This window comes from Lampetra fluviatilis, chromosome 68, assembly GCF_964198595.1.
Source record: "Lampetra fluviatilis chromosome 68, kcLamFluv1.1, whole genome shotgun sequence".
Lineage (NCBI taxonomy): Eukaryota > Metazoa > Chordata > Hyperoartia > Petromyzontiformes > Petromyzontidae > Lampetra > Lampetra fluviatilis.
Genome location: NC_136342.1, coordinates 3,760,154 through 3,776,723, shown reverse-complemented (window position 1 = coordinate 3,776,723; position 16,570 = coordinate 3,760,154). Strand labels below are relative to the sequence as shown.

Genomic DNA, 16,570 nt, shown 5'->3' with positions numbered 1-16,570 from the left:
CAGCTGGTGATGGTGGTAGTTGTACAGTAGTAGTAGTAGCAGCTGGTGATGGTGGTAGTTGTACAGTAGTAGTAGTAGTAGCTGGTGATGGTGGTAGTGATGTTCGCACGGCATGGCAGTGGTGTCGGCGTTGCGGGTGTACCCATCCCGCACGGTGGTTGGCGACGACTGGCGCGTCTCCGGCGAGCCGTTACCTTGTGGTGGGCTGGCGACTCCGACCTCTGTCGCAGTTTCCACTCAGCCTCCACAATCTCGCGCATCTTCATGTTCACCTGCGCACAACGACAACCGATCGGTAGCGTGGCCTCTGTGAATTCACTCGTGCTCGTGCGCGCGCGAATTATCCCGTTCTATTAACAATGAAAAGCGAAAGTCCCATATAAGTGTAATGTGAGGTTATATCCGGGTCGTTGACGGTTTACAACTCGTCACGACGATTGGCTCTGCCGGTCCTGGTTCATAGCCAATGGGGGGGAAGCCTAGGGGCGTGGCCCTGACGTAATGGCAAGGTGACAGCTGCAAGTAGAGGATTGCTTCTGCTGGCTTTAGCCACAGCCAATGGGGAGACGAGTCAGGGGCGTGGTCCCGGGAGCCTCTGGGATATTCCACGGAGGCTAACCAGGATTCGTGGAAACGTACGACGTGACCCGGGTATTAAATAGGGGTGGAGACGAACGACACGTGGTCAGAACGGGAACGAACGGAGGAAGGGGGCCACGTGGGAGCGGGGCTCCGGGATGCCACGTAGCGGTGTGTCTCTCTCTCTCTAGCTGTCCCTCTCACGCTGCCTCTCAGCAGAGTGAAGGAAAGCTGTAACGCAAAATTGAATAAAAGACCGGATTCCAGAAGTCGCCTCAACGAGCTTTATTACATAAGTATTCAAAGCGAATTTGAAGCACCCTGTGTATTTGGAGTTTGCGCGTCTCTCTCTCTCTTCACCCCCGTGGTCGCGTGGATTTTTCTCCGGGTCCTCCCGGTTTTTCCCCCCCGCCGCGTTTAGAGTCGGCGCCACGCGTTTCCAGCATTTGACTGCCGCTATAAAATTTCCAGGCGACGACGATGACGAGAAGCGAACAGTTCAGTTCCATAGTTTGTCGTGTAGCACGACAAACACTGCTGCTCTGCTGCCTGCTGCGTTTCCGCCAGAGGTCGCAACCGGGTACCCGATACCCGTATCCTACCCGATACCCGGCTACCCGTACCCGGTCGGGTAGGGGTACCCGTTTGCGACCCTGGTGCGCCCAGGTACGGGTACGGGTAGGCCGTGAGTCACTGGTGAGTCACCGTTTGTCACTCATTTCCCAACGTCTTGTCTCTTCTCACAATTCAAGTTGCTAGAATCAACCCACCCGCGCCTGCAACGCGGCTTCATCCCAGAGGTCGCAATCGGGTACCCGATACCCGTACCCTACCCGTACCCGGCCGGGTAGGGGTAGGGTACGGGTAGGGTACGGGTAGGGTACGGGTAGGGTACGGGTACCCGTTTGCGACCCTGGTGCGGCCGGGTACGGGTAAGGAATCAAAACCCGTTTGCGACCTCTGGTTTCCGCGTACGCCAGCGCGTTACCCGCGTGCGTTCCCCTCGCCACCCCGTACGCTCACCTTGTTGATCCAGAAGAGCATGGCGTCCTCCAGGCCGTAGGGGAGCTCCTGCGAGGCGGAGAACGTGGAGAAGCGCTGCACGGCCGCGACCACTCGCTCCACGCTCATCATCTCCACCGCCACCGCCATCATCAGCGCGTCCATCAGGGCCAGGTGAGCCACCTGATCACGCGGGCGGGCACACGGACGCTTCGTTAATCCGTTCCTACAGAGACCCACGCTCATAGAGACCCACAGAGACCCACTCTCATAGAGACCCACAGAGACCCATACTCAGAGAGACCCACAGAGACCCACACTCATAGAGACCCACAGAGACCCATACTCATAGAGACCCACAGAGACCCACACTCATAGAGACCCACAGAGACCCATACTCAGAGAGACCCACAAAGACCCACACTCATAGAGACCCACAGAGACCCACACTCAGAGACCCATACTCATAGAGACCCACACAGACCCACACTCATAGAGACCCACAGAGACCCACGCTCATAGAGACCCACAGAGACCCATACTCAGAGACCCAGAGAGACCCACAGAGACCCACAGAGACCCATACTCAGAGACCCAGAGAGACCCACAGAGACCCACAGAGACCCATACTCAGAGACCCAGAGAGACCCACAGAGACCCACAGAGACCCATACTCAGAGACCCACAGAGACCCATACTCAGAGACCCATAGAGACCCACAGAGACCCACGCTCATAGAGACCCACAGAGACCCACACTCACAGAGACCCACACTCACAGAGACCCACACTCACAGAGACCCACACTCACAGAGACCCACACTCACAGAGACCCACACTCACAGAGACCCACACTCACAGAGACCCACACTCATAGAGACCCACACTCATAGAGACCCACACTCATAGAGACCCACACTCATAGAGACCCACACTCATAGAGACCCACACTCATAGAGACCCACAGAGACCCACACTCATAGAAACCTACAAAAACCCGTTAAGGGAAATGGTTAAGAACATGCATCTCCCTCCGCGTTCACGCATCTCACGTGACACCTCTCCGCGTCGCGTGGCGCGTCGCTCGTGTTGACGTTACAGCAAATATAAACACAGAACAAGACGCGCGCTCATCTCGGAGAGCCCGGCGACACTTTCCGTGGGGAATTCAGGACGAGAGAGAGAGAGAGTGAGAGAGAGAGAGTGGGAGAGAGAGAGTGGGAGAGAGAGAGTGGGAGAGAAAAAAAGACCCGCTAGAGGCAGACCCACAGAGAGTCGGAGGAATGCGCCGGCGCTGATAGTGTTCGCGCCAGCACCCCCCCCCCCCCCACCCACCGCCGTCCCCCTCTCACCGGGGTCGCTGCACCCCCGGTGACATCGGCACGTTTTCAACAAAGCAAAAAGCTCTGCCGGCACGCGCCGGGATTACGCGCGTGACGCGAGGGGGGGGGGGGGGGCACGGGGGGAATGACGCGCGGCAAAAGCCCCCCGGTACTCCCCGCCCCTCGCCCCCCCCTACCCCGCCGCACCCCCCCCCCCCCCTCCTGGCCCGGCGTAACAAAATCAGTGGGGAGCACAGGTGATGGTGGTGGTGGTGGTGCAGCATCTGCCAATCATTTCGGTCAATCCGTGACTATTTCACGACTCATCTTCTTGGTTCATTTCGGTAAAGTCACGTAGAATGGAAATAATAAAATAATAAAATAAAACTTTTTAATATTTTATCATGTTTTACTTTATTCTTTTTTGGTTTCCATTCTACGTGACTTTACCGAAAGAACCAAGAAGATGAATCCCTGCAGTCACGAAAGCTTTAAATCGAAATATTTCACGACTATTTTGTACCGGGAGGGGAAAAAAGTATTTGATCCCCTGCTGATTTTGTACGTTTGCCCACTGACAAAGAAATGATCAGTCTATAATTTTAATGGTAGGTTTCTTTGAACAGTGAGAGACAGAGTAACAACAACAAAATCCAGAAAAACGCATGTCAAAAATGTTATAAATTGATTGGCATTTTAATGAGGGAAATAAGTATTTGACCCCTCTCAATGAGAAAGATTTCTGGCTCCCAGGTGTCTTTTATACAGGTAACGACAGAATAACAACAACAAAATCCAGAAAAACGCATGTCAAAAATGTTATAAATTGATTGGCATTTTAATGAGGGAAATAAGTATTTGACCCCCTCTCAATGAGAAAGATTTCTGGCTCCCAGGTGTCTTTTATACAGGTAACGACAGAATAACAACAACAAAATCCAGAAAAACGCATGTCAAAAATGTTATAAATTGATTGGCATTTTAATGAGGGAAATAAGTATTTGACCCCCTCTCAATGAGAAAGATTTCTGGCTCCCAGGTGTCTTTTATACAGGTAACGACAGAATAACAACAACAAAATCCAGAAAAACGCATGTCAAAAATGTTATAAATTGATTGGCATTTTAATGAGGGTGTAATGCGGGCGAAAGCGACCTTCCGGATGTGACGTCACGAGGAGGCGGAGCCAGGTGACGTGGGTGAAAGGTAGGGGGTCCTTAAGCGCGTAAACCGGAAGGAGAAGTCAGTCGGGGTGTGAGCGGAAAAGAGTGAGGCCACGCGGGCGAGTGTGGAGAGGGGGGGGCGCCGACGGCCATCGGGAGCCAACCCCGAAGATAAGGGGAGCTGCGGAGTGGTGTGCAGCTGGAGAGGAGACAGCCAGGAGGGCTGCGTGTTAGAGGCAGCGGTGTGGCTGCCAGGAGGAGCTGCGGAGAGAGAGAGAGAGGGGGCTGCTTGTTAGAGGCAGCGGTGTGGCTGCCAGGAGGAGCTGCGGAGAGAGAGAGAGGGCTGCATGTTAGAGGCAGCGGTGTGGCTGCCAGGAGGAGCTGCGGAGAGAGAGAGAGAGAGCAAGAAGCTGTCAGAGCTGCGGAGGGAGAAGAGCAGCAGCGAGTACAGCCAAGGGGGGCTGTGTGAGAGAAACAGCAGCGGAGCTGCTGTTGCGGATCGGGCCGACATTGGAGTCAGCACCGTGGAGAAGCTACAGAGTAAAGACAGCCGTGTGGGTGTACAGCACGAACCGAATAATAAAGGACACTGAGCCAGACATCGTGGTCCAGTCGTTTATTACACTGGTGTCGGAAGTGCAACGGCATGTCGAAACAAGTGAGGAAGAAAGTTACTCCGGCGCCTGCATCGGCTTCTTCGTCCGACGACGACGAACTCCCTCCAACCACGGATCCTGTTGGGGTGGTGGAGGAGAGCCCGGCTGAGGCGACCACGGGAACAGGAGTGGAGGATGTTGGCGCGGTGGCGGGTCCGTCGACATCATCAGACGCGGATCAACGATGGCAAGCGATGGCGGTACAACTGGAGGCACTTAAGGACGTCATGGCGCATCTATGCCATCTCGTCGCGCCAGGGACGATGGATGATGCAAGTGGTGCTCCGCGGGCCGCCACGTTGCCTGTCCTGCCGCCGCCATTGCCCACGCGGCAAGAGGCCGCCATTTTGCGCGCTCCGTGGCGCCAAACCGCCATCTTGGCCACGCCGCGGGCCGACGCCATTTTGAATTTGCCATCACAACCACCACCATTGGAAGACGGCGGGAAGAGGAGTCGGAGTCGCCACCTTACAACGGTTAAAGAATTTTCCGTCGGTGGGGACTGGAGCGCGTTCGCCTGCCGCTTCTTGGCGGCGGTACGCACAGCAAGATGGACCGATGCGGAGGCTTTGGAGGTGTTGCCGACTCTCCTGGACGACGAATCTGTCCGATTCTTCCGTTCCATAACGACCGATAAGAAGGGAACTTTATGTGGTGTTTTTCAAGAAATGGCCGATGCTTATGAGCCACCAGATGATGCGCATCGGCGATTCGCTCAACGACAACGAGCACCAGAGGAGTCGCCCGTGGCGTTCAGGGGTGCGGTGCTGGAGCTGGCCATGGCAGCTTATCCTGAGACGCCACAGGACCTGCTCGAGCCTCTCATATTAGGGAAAATGTTGGAGCTGTCTCGGGATCTAGGGATCCCCATGCCTGTGTGTGGGCATGAGAAGCTAACTTCCCAGACGGCTGCTAAGTGTCTCGATGCGCAATTCAACCTCCGTCGCTGGAAACAAGCGACGGCGTGGACGGGGGGGCCCGTCAAAGAAGGGGATGCGCTGGGGTGGAACCCTGCGCAGGCTGTCTATGTTCCGGATGACCGGGGCCCTCAACAACTGACGGCCGCCTCCGCTCCATGGACGGGACGCGGCGGGCCGAGACCGCGCGCGGTGCTACCAGAACGGGGCCGTCAGGAGGCGAGGCCTGCGCTTCGGCGCAACGAGGCCGAATGTTTCCGCTGCGGGCGTAGGGGCCACTACGCCAGAGACTGCTGGGCCCGCTTCCCGGCTCCGCCGCAGCAGGAGGCCTCGGCACCGGTCAAGTCGGCTAAAGATCCTCCGAAACAGGCATGTCGGCACGCACCAGACACTCGGCAAGGCTTTCCACCTCACCCACCACCTGTGTTGCGCGATCCTATTGTTGTTGTTAAAGAAAGGCCATCGACGGGGCCTTGTCATTCAGTTACGCAGTGGCGCAAATTGGCACGGAGAGTTGTCGCGGCCGCTACGGGTTCGTCCACTGTACCGGGGTCCATACAAGGTGTGGACGTGCGCATTTTGGTCGACTCGGGCGCGTCTGCGACTATTATTTCGGATGTCATTTTTCATCTGTTGGGCATCCCGCCGGGGGCTGTGCGTCCGGTTTATGGGTCGTGCGTCGCTGCCAACGGGGGTAGCATGGGTATCGTGGGTCAGGTGGATGCTAAGATATCTATTGGGGATGTGTCGGCCTCGGGTGCTGTGTTGATATCGAGATCTTTGGCGGTTCCTTGTTTGTTAGGCACTGATTTTTTGGCTAAGATGCCCATTTTGATCAAAATCAATGAGAATTGTATTGAACTGCCGGGGGGCCGTCAAATCTCGTTTCTGCCGTCGCCCTGGGGGCAACCTGCTTCGGCCGTACAAGTGCAGGCGCTGTCCGTCGCATCTGTGGACATCCCACCTGGTACACAGATGCTTATACCCTTGCGGTATCGGAAGCCCCTGCCTGATCGGCTAGGAGCAGTAGGGGTCTTGTTGTCACCGTCCGCCACGATAACAACCGGGTTGGCGTTAGTGGGGGCACAGACCATCGTCCGGCCGGATCAATTACCGTTTTTACAGGTGCTTAATGCGGGGGGAGAAAACGTCCGTGTCCCGGCCGGTACGGTTGTGGCACATGCCACTACGGCGTTTGCGACCCATGATTGTCCACATAGCCGGGGAGTTGTTGCTGGGGTTTCCGAGCCAAGGAGTTCGGATGATCGTTGGGTTGCTCAATTATGTGACGAAAATTCTTCCCTGTCCATGGAGCAACGTGCTGAGCTGCGTAAATTGTTGTTGACATATTCCGATGTGTTCAGCTCCGATGATTTGGATTTGGGCCGCACTTCGTTGCTTTACCATCACATTGAGACGGGCGATGCTGCCCCTATTCGATTAAATTCGCATCGGATGAGTCCTGCGGAGCGAGAACACGTACGGGGGGCAGTGGAAGACATGTTGGCTGCAGACATTATATCGCCATCTAACAGCCCATGGGGCGCTCCAGTCGTCTTGGTTAAGAAGAAGGATGGCAAATTGCGATTTTGTGTTGATTTCCGCAAATTGAATAAGATATCGGTGGCAGATGCGTACCCCCTGCCGCGTATGGATGACTCCCTCGACGCATTGTCGGGGGCTAAGTTCTTTTCCACACTGGACCTCTCTTCGGGATTTTGGCAGCTTCCCCTTGACGAGTCCTCACGGGAGAAAACCGCATTCCGTACGCCGCAGGGGTTATTTCAATTCAACTGTCTCCCGATGGGATTGAATGCGGCCCCTGCTACATTTCAAAGATTGATGGAGCTCGTTTTGACGGGGTTGCAGTGGGAGACATGTCTTATATATTTGGACGATATCATTGTCTTCAGCCGCACATTCGATGAACATTTGACGCGGCTGGAGACAGTGTTCACGAGGATGCGTTCTGCCAAATTGAAATTCAAACCAAAGAAATGTCACCTACTGCAACGGTCCGTCCGCTATTTGGGGCACATTGTGAGCGCTGAGGGAGTGTCCACGGATCCGGAAAAGACGGCGTGCGTCCGGGATTGGCCGACTCCGGCCACCGTGGGGGATGTTCGGCGGTTTTTGGGATTTGCCTCGTATTACCGAAGATTTGTGCCGGGTTTTGCGACGATTGCGAGGCCTTTGCATCTCCTTACGGGTAAAGGACGGAAGTTTGTTTGGGGACAGCCGGAGGAGGCGGCCTTTCGGAGTCTGCGTGATCTATTGGCCACGGCCCCAACATTGGATTATCCCGATTTCGATCACCCATTCATTCTTGATACGGACGCGAGTGACACAGGTATTGGGGCGGTGTTATCACAGTCTAAAGGGGGTGTAGAGCGTGTCGTGGCGTATGGTAGCCGAGTCTTGTCTCCTGCGGAAACCCGCTACTGTGTCACTCGCAGAGAACTATTGGCGGTTGTTTTTTTCCTACGGCAATTTCGACCATACCTCTACGGTCGTTCTTTTATTGTGCGTACGGATCATGCGGCCTTGCAATATGCCCTTAAAATTGACCAGCCATCCGGACAGTTGGCACGTTGGTTGGACACGCTACAGGAATTTTCCTTCCAAATTCAACATCGGAAGGGAGTGCGCCATGCGAACGCTGACGCACTTTCCAGATTACCGGGGCGCGCCCCTTGTAAATGTGAGTCGGGGACGCATAGGTGTTCGCCGATTCCAAACCCCCCTCAGCCGCTTACGTTGGCCGTCGAGAAGTCGGACACTCCGATGGAACCGGGACCGGCTGACGGGGTTTTGAATCTGCCGCGGTCTGTCTGGATCCGGGAACAGATGATGGATGAGTCATTGGTGTCCTTGCGGAAGCGGTCTGCTAAGGACAATGGGAGTCCGAGTACGGCTGTGGGGCCGCAAACCGCTCTCCGAGATGGTCTGCTTATGTGGCGGGAGGGGTTCCAGGAACGTTGGCGCCTTGTGGTACCAACGTCCTTGCGATTCGAGTTGATTAGAACCCTCCATTGTGACACTCTCTTACATTTAGGGGTGCAGAAGACCTTGTTGACGTTACAACGTCATTATTTTTGGCACGGCATGGCGACAGATGTCGTAGGGCACGTGCGCGCGTGCCCTGAATGCGCCCGGCGTAAGCCGCCTAAACATCCTTACGTGCCGCCTCTCCAGTCGATTCAGGTGTCTCGAGTCAATGAATTGGTGGCACTGGACATATTGGGACCCTTCCCACCATCGGCGAGGGGAAATAAATATTTGCTGGTAGGGGTTGAGTATCTCTCCCGTTGGCCGATGGCCTGGCCGTTGCCCGATCAGTCGGCCGCGGCCATCACCGACGCCTTTTTGTTTGGGTACATTATGGATAAGGGGGCGCCGGAGAGACTCCTCACGGACCAGGGCCGAAATTTCTCTTCTAAATTATTGGCTGAAGTGTGCGCAGGCCTTGGGACTAAGAAGATACGGACATCTCCATACCATCCGCAAACGGATGGTATGGTTGAGCGGCTGAACAGGACATTGTCTGCCATGCTTTGCCATACCGTGAGTGAACAGCAATCGGATTGGGATCTGCACATCCCCGGAGTGCTTTCGGCGTACAGGATGACGCCCCATGCGGCTACAGGGTATTCGCCGTTTTACCTTATGTATGGTCGGGAAAACGTGCCTCCGGTGGATGTGCAATTGGGTACTGGGGTGAAGGGACCTCGTAAACCACTCCCTGAATACATTCAGGACACGGTTCGCCGGGTTACGGAGGCGCGGGAAAACGCCCGCGTGGCTACGGCCAAAGCCCAGGCCCGGAACGAGCGGTATGCTCGGCGGTCTGAGGGGGAGTGCCCCTGGAAGGTGGGAGACCTGGCCTGGCTCCATTGCCCGCAGGTGCGGCCGGGGACCTCTCCTAAATTGCACAAACCTTGGCATGGTCCTGTGCGCCTCATTGAGGTTCCCAATCCACAGTCGGCGCGCGTTCTGTTTGGTTCTCGCCGTTGGGTTGTTCATACGTCGCGGTTGAAACCATATGTTGCTCCCCTACGTGATGCGTCATCTCCCAATGTTGCCTTGCCGGGGTCTGTTGCTGCTGACTCTGACTCTTCCCCGCCTGCGTCCATTGATCTTGCTGGAGCGCCTGTCGTACCTGTTCCAGACAGGCCGACCGTGACTCCGCGGGGGAGGAGTGGGCCTGTTCGGAGGGCGCCTGCCAAGGCTGCGGGACCTTCTAGCCCGGCGACCCTTCCGACCCCGCTGCAGGCGCATTCGCGGAATATGACCAAGACTGATTCGTCAGGGACACGAGATGTCGGTGGACTTCCAATCGCAGCAGGGGAATTACCCCCTGTCATTTCTCGTGTTCCATCGCGTCCCCGTTCTACAAGCGGGCCGCCGACCGTCCGGGACGGGCCGGCGACCCGCACTCGTTCCAAATCGCTTACGTTTCGTTGATTGTATGTTGTTATTGTTCTTGTTCTTGCCGTCGTATTTATCGCATGCTTCCGTACGTTCGTCGATGTTACTTGTGTGTTGTTCTTGTTGTTATATTGCATGCTTAGTGTCCTTTAAGGGGGAAGGTCGGTTCACCGCATTACGCTTTGGTGTTGTTCAGCCGAGGTCGGCTGGGTTTTTTCTATGGGGGAGGGTGGTGTAATGCGGGCGAAAGCGACCTTCCGGATGTGACGTCACGAGGAGGCGGAGCCAGGTGACGTGGGTGAAAGGTAGGGGGTCCTTAAGCGCGTAAACCGGAAGGAGAAGTCAGTCGGGGTGTGAGCAGAAAAGAGTGAGGCCACGCGGGCGAGTGTGGAGAGGGGGGGGGCGCCGACGGCCATCGGGAGCCAACCCCGAAGATAAGGGGAGCTGCGGAGTGGTGTGCAGCTGGAGAGGAGACAGCCAGGAGGGCTGCGTGTTAGAGGCAGCGGTGTGGCTGCCAGGAGGAGCTGCGGAGAGAGAGAGAGAGGGGGCTGCTTGTTAGAGGCAGCGGTGTGGCTGCCAGGAGGAGCTGCGGAGAGAGAGAGAGAGGGCTGCATGTTAGAGGCAGCGGTGTGGCTGCCAGGAGGAGCTGCGGAGAGAGAGAGAGAGAGCAAGAAGCTGTCAGAGCTGCGGAGGGAGAAGAGCAGCAGCGAGTACAGCCAAGGGGGGCTGTGTGAGAGAAACAGCAGCGGAGCTGCTGTTGCGGATCGGGCCGACATTGGAGTCAGCACCGTGGAGAAGCTACAGAGTAAAGACAGCCGTGTGGGTGTACAGCACGAACCGAATAATAAAGGACACTGAGCCAGACATCGTGGTCCAGTCGTTTATTACAAGGGAAATAAGTATTTGAGCCCTCTCAATCAGAAAGATGTCTGGCTCCCAGGTGTCTTTTATACAGGTAACGAGCTGAGATTAGAAGCACACTCTTAAAGGGAGGTAAGGCCCCAATCCGTGCCACTGTGGAGCTCGTTATCAGTAGCGAACCCTGGCAATCGCAAATGACAACAAGGTGGCCGATGATCATCATCGTCATCGTCATCATCGTCATCGTCATCATCGTCATCGTCGTCATCGTCATCATCGTCATCGTCATCATCGTCTTCATCATCATCATCGTCATCGTCGTCATCGTCGTCATCGTCATCATCATCGTCGTCATCGTCATCATCATCATCATCGTCATCGTCGTCATCGTCATCATCGTCATCGTCGTCATCGTCATCATCGTCATCATCGTCATCATCGTCATCATCATCATCGTCATCGTCATCATCATCGTCGTCATCATCGTCGTCATCATCGTCATCGTCATCGTCGTCATCATCGTCATCATCGTCGTCATCATCGTCGTCATCATCGTCATCGTCATCATCGTCGTCATCATCATCGTCATCATCGTCATCATCATCATCGTCATCATCATCGTCATCATCGTCATCATCGTCATCATCATCATCGTCATCATCATCATCATCGTCATCATCGTCATCATCGTCATCATCATCGTCATCATCATCGTCATCATCGTCATCGTCATCATCGTCATCGTCGTCGTGCGGAAATGTACAGCGGCATCCAAAAACGTGTGTTTCCATACACTCATAGAGACCCACAGAGACCCACAGAAATCCACTCATAGAGACCCACAGAGACCCACAGAGACCCACTCATAGAGACCAACAGAGACTCACAGAAATCCACGCATAGCGGCCAACAGAGATCCACTCATAAAGACCAACAGAGACCCACAGAGACCCACACTCAGAGGCCCATACTTATAGAGACCCACAGACACCCATAGAGACCCATACTCAGAGGCCCATACTTATAGAGACCAACAGAGACCCATACAGACCCACAGAGACCCATACTCAGAGGCCCATACTTATAGAGACCCACAGAAACCCACAGACCCATACTTATAGAGACCCACAAAGACCCATCCAAGTCTCGGGTGAAGCCGGGTAGTACAGCAAGTAGGACAAAAATACAAAATAAAATCTTTTAAAACCTACTGCTAAGAATCCAAGTCTCGGGCGAATCCGGGTAGTACAGCAAGCAGGACAAAAATACAAAACTAAAAGTTTTAAGTTGAATGCCACCCGGTCGTCGTGGTGGCCGCATCCTCTCACCATGTTGATGGGCGTGCGTGCCAGGTCATCCTCCGTGATACTAATGAGAGAGAGACACCGCAAACTCCAAATATACAGCGGCAGGCGTCGTCAGGGTCAGGATCGAACCCACGACGACGACCTTCCTGCGATGGATATTTTGGGATTCTCCGCGATTCCGAGTTATCCTCGACTGCCCTCCCCCGTCATCAGCGCGGATCAATTGAGGACAAGAATCCAAAGTCTCGTGCGAAGCCGGGTAGTAAAGCAAGCAGGACAAAAATACTAAATAAAAAGTTTCAAGTTGAACGCCACCCGGTCGTCGTGGTGGCCGCAGCCTCTCACCATGTTGATGGGCGTGTGTGCCAGGTCATCCTCCGTGATGGGGGTCTCCCCGGCACCGCCGCCCAGCACGTGAAGGCCCTTGTCGGCCAGGGCCCGCACCACCGCCCCGTGGCCCCCGCCGGGACCCGCGGTGGGGCCCCTGTCGCCGCCGCCGCCGCCCCCCGCCGCCCCCGCGCATCACCAGCAGGCAAACCTACGCGGGGCGCCGGGCCCGGAGAGCAGGCCACGCGGAGAGCGAGAGGAGCGAGAAGGGAGAGAGGTGAGAGAGATGAGAGAGATGAGAGAGAGGTGAGTGAGAGATGAGAGAGAGATGAGAGAGATGAGAGAGATGAGAGAGAGGTGAGTGAGAGATGAGTGAGATGAGAGAGAGATGAGAGAGATGAGAGAGGTGAGAGAGAGGTGAGAGAGAGGTGAGTGAGAGATGAGAGAGATGAGAGAGATGAGAGAGAGGTGAGTGAGAGATGAGAGAGAGGTGAGTGAGAGATGAGAGAGATGAGAGAGATGAGAGAGGTGAGAGAGAGATGAGAGAGAGGTGAGAGAGAGATGAGAGAGAGGTGAGAGAGAGATGAGAGAGAGGTGAGAGAGAGATGAGAGAGATGAGAGATGAGAGAGAGGTGAGTGAGAGGTGAGAGAGAGATGAGAGAGAGGTGAGAGAGAGGTGAGAGAGAGGTGAGTGAGAGGTGAGAGAGAGGTGAGTGAGAGGTGAGTGAGAGATGAGAGAGAGGTGAGTGAGAGATGAGAGAGGTGAGAGATGAGAGAGAGATGAGTGAGTAGAGAGAGTTGAGAGAGAGATGAGAGAGATGAGAGGTGAGAGAGAGGTGAGAGAGAGGTGAGAGAGAGGTGAGAGAGAGATGAGTGAGTAGAGAGAGATGAGAGAGAGATGAGAGAGATGAGAGGTGAGAGAGAGATGAGAGAGAGGTGAGAGAGAGAGAGATGAGAGAGAGTTGAGAGAGAGATGAGAGAGAGATGAGAGAGAGGTGAGAGAGTTACAAAATTAATAAAAGTAGTAAAATAAAAATAAAATAAAAATCACCGCCACAGCACGCTCGCTGATTACAGCCATCGTGCTGTGACGGTTCCACCTGAAGGCGGAAGCTTGTGTTGCCTCCGAAACGTCGTGATTTCTATTTTATTTTTATTTTACTTTTATTAATTTTATTTTTTTACCTACGTGACTTTACCGAAAAAACTTAAGAATATGAATACTTGCAGTCACAAAAGCTTCAAATCTAGAATTAATCGGAACTGCTCTGTGTGATTCTCTGGGGCTCTGTGCGAGTCTGTGTACGTGTGTACGTACTGTGTGAACTTCTTTCACACCGTGCGTACGTGGCCGAACCTGCTAATCGGAACTGCTCTGTGTGATTCTCTGTCTTCTCGACAGACCTGTTCCTCACCTGAGGACGGCTGCTTGCGTTGTGGCCGAAACGTCGTGAGAATTATTTTGTTATGTTTAATTTTTATTACTTAATTATTTCCATTCTACGTGATGACTTTACCGAAAGAACCAAGAAGATGAATCCCTGCAGTCACAAAAGCTTTAAATCTAAATTCTTTCACACCGTGCGTAAGTAGCCGACCCTGCTAATCAGAACTGCTCTGTACGATTCTCTAGGGCTCTGTGCGAGTCTATGCACGTGTGTACGTACGGTGTGAACTTCTTTCGCACCGTACGTATGTAGGCAACCGTGCAAATGGGAGGTGCTCTGTGCGATTCTCTGGGGCTCTGTGCGAGTCTATGCACGTGTGTACGTACTGTGTGAACTTCTTTCACACAGTACGTAAATAGCCGACCCTGTTAATCAGAACGGCTCTGTGTGATTCTCTGGGGCTCTGTGCGAGTCTATGCACGTGTGTACGTACGGTGTGATTCTCTGGGGCTCTGTGCGAGTCTGTGCACGTGTGTACGTACGGTGTGAACTTCTTTCGCACCGTACGTACGTCGCCAACCGTGAAAATCGGAGGTGCGGGGGTGGGGGGGGGGGGGGTGCTTTCAGCAAGCTAAAAGAAGCGCCGCACACCTGAGAGTAGAGCTCCCCGGTGAGTAGCAGGCGCGTCACGGGAGGCTTGATGTGCTCCTGCTCGTACTGGTCCGTGTAGAAGGGGTCACGCAGGTGTTCCGGCACGTGATCTGCGGAGAGCGGGGGGGGGGGGGGGAGACGGTTGCTCGCGGCGACGGGTACCGCGGCGACGGGTACCGCGGCGACGGGTACCGCGGCGGCGATGGTGTCGCCGTGGTAACCCACGGCCGTGGCGACCGGAGCGTCGACGTGGTGCGGTTGATAATTGTTTTTTTAGCCTTCTATCTGGCAACAAAACTGACGCATTTTTTTACAAGGAGTCATGTTTGCATAGACCACAATACCTGCAGTCGTAATGCAAAAAAAACATAACTCTGATAATGTATGTGCACTGTCCTTGAAGTTGATTGGTCCACACCCGAGACAGTTTTCCTTAGAGCCTAGTCTCACATGGTGTTGGACCAGATGACACAAAAAAAACACAACTCTGATAATGTATGCACTGTCCTTGAAGTTGATTGGTCCACACCCGAGACAGCTTTCCTTAGAGCCTAGTCTCACATGGTGTTGGACCAGATGACACAAAAAAAACACAACTCTGATAATGTATGCACTGTCCTTGAAGTTGATTGGTCCACACCCGAGACAGCTTTCCTTAGAGCCTAGTCTCACATGGTGTTGGACCAGATGACACAAAAAAAAACACAACTCTGATAATGTATGCACTGTCCTTGAAGTTGATTGGTCCACACCCGAGACAGCTTTCCTTAGAGCCTAGTCTCACATGGTGTTGGACCAGATGACGCCAAAAGGCGCATGGTGCGGTTGCTCGTGGCGACGGGAGCGCGTGCGACGGGTACCGCCGCGGCGACGACATCGTCGCCGCGGCAACTACAGCCGTTGCCGCCGGCGATGCCCCGGCGACGACGACGGTAACCGTTGCTCACCAGCGCCGTACGCCTTGCCGAGGAGCCAGGCGAGGCTGGCGGCCGTCTTGGCCCGGTTGGCATCGTAGCGTTCGGGGGGCACGACGGCCGGGCCCCCCTCCCCTGCACCCGCCACCGGCGGCCCCCCGCCCCAGCCGTTGTCTTGCGCCAGCGACTCCGACATGGCCCCCCCTGCAGAGGGCAGAGAGGCAGGCCGGGGGGATGTCAAGATACAGCAGTATCACCCTCCTCGTAACCGCGGCGATCGGTTCCCGCGAAACGGGCCGTCAAGCGATTTGGGGTCGTCAAGCGAGCGTGGGGGAGAGCGCGTTTGAAGGCTCGATTTCACGATGACGTTTAAAACAACGGATGTTGTTCCTAATAGGGTTTTTTCCCCCTTTTTTCTGGCAACAAAACGGACACCTTTAGCAAGGAATCGTGCTTACATTAACCACAAAACTTGCAGTCAGATGCAAACAAAAAACAATACTCTGATAATTTGTGCATTTGTCTTTGAAACTGATTGGTCCACACCAGAGACAGCTTTCTTTAGAGCCTAGTCTCATACGGTGTTCGACCAGATGACGCCAAAAGGCGGAAACAAAGGAGAAAAACACCATTAGTATATTTTGGTACATGATGGATATTGTTCCCTTTAAACATTTCTACAATACGTAAAGATGCCGACGACATCATGAACACAACATAGATTCAGGAACGCGGTTAATCGACGCATTAATTAATATTTGCTGTTGCCTACAACAGCCCATCGATAGCAGGGCAGGAATGGTCAGTAAGCGAACACATTGGAGCTCTGTCAAGGCACTACACTACTAACACATTCCTGCGGAGGGAGCTGGTAGGAACATTGGGTTGCTCGGTCAATGGCCTGCAGGGTCAACGACGGCGTGGTGTATTCCGCAAATATGGACGACTGTGAGGGCGGGCACAAGCCGGCGTGAGTAGGTTAAACGTTGAGTTTTATAAGGGCACCACGGGGTGACCAGCCCCTCCCCACCCAGCCCCACCCCTCCCACCCAGCCC

The 16,570-nt window shown here is 54.5% G+C and overlaps 1 protein-coding gene across 1 annotated transcript in view; it reads right to left on the bottom strand.

Moving 5' to 3' along the window:
- Positions 1 to 12,747, bottom strand: part of CAMSAP1 (calmodulin regulated spectrin associated protein 1) — a 57,588-nt gene extending 44,841 nt beyond the window's left edge. The window contains 3 exon segments of the mRNA XM_078882921.1: positions 195 to 272; positions 1,603 to 1,764; positions 12,580 to 12,747. Coding sequence (XP_078739047.1) covers positions 195 to 272; positions 1,603 to 1,764; positions 12,580 to 12,582 — 243 coding nt within the window. The 5' untranslated portion in view covers positions 12,583 to 12,747.
- Positions 12,748 to 16,570: the final 3,823 nt, after the last annotated feature.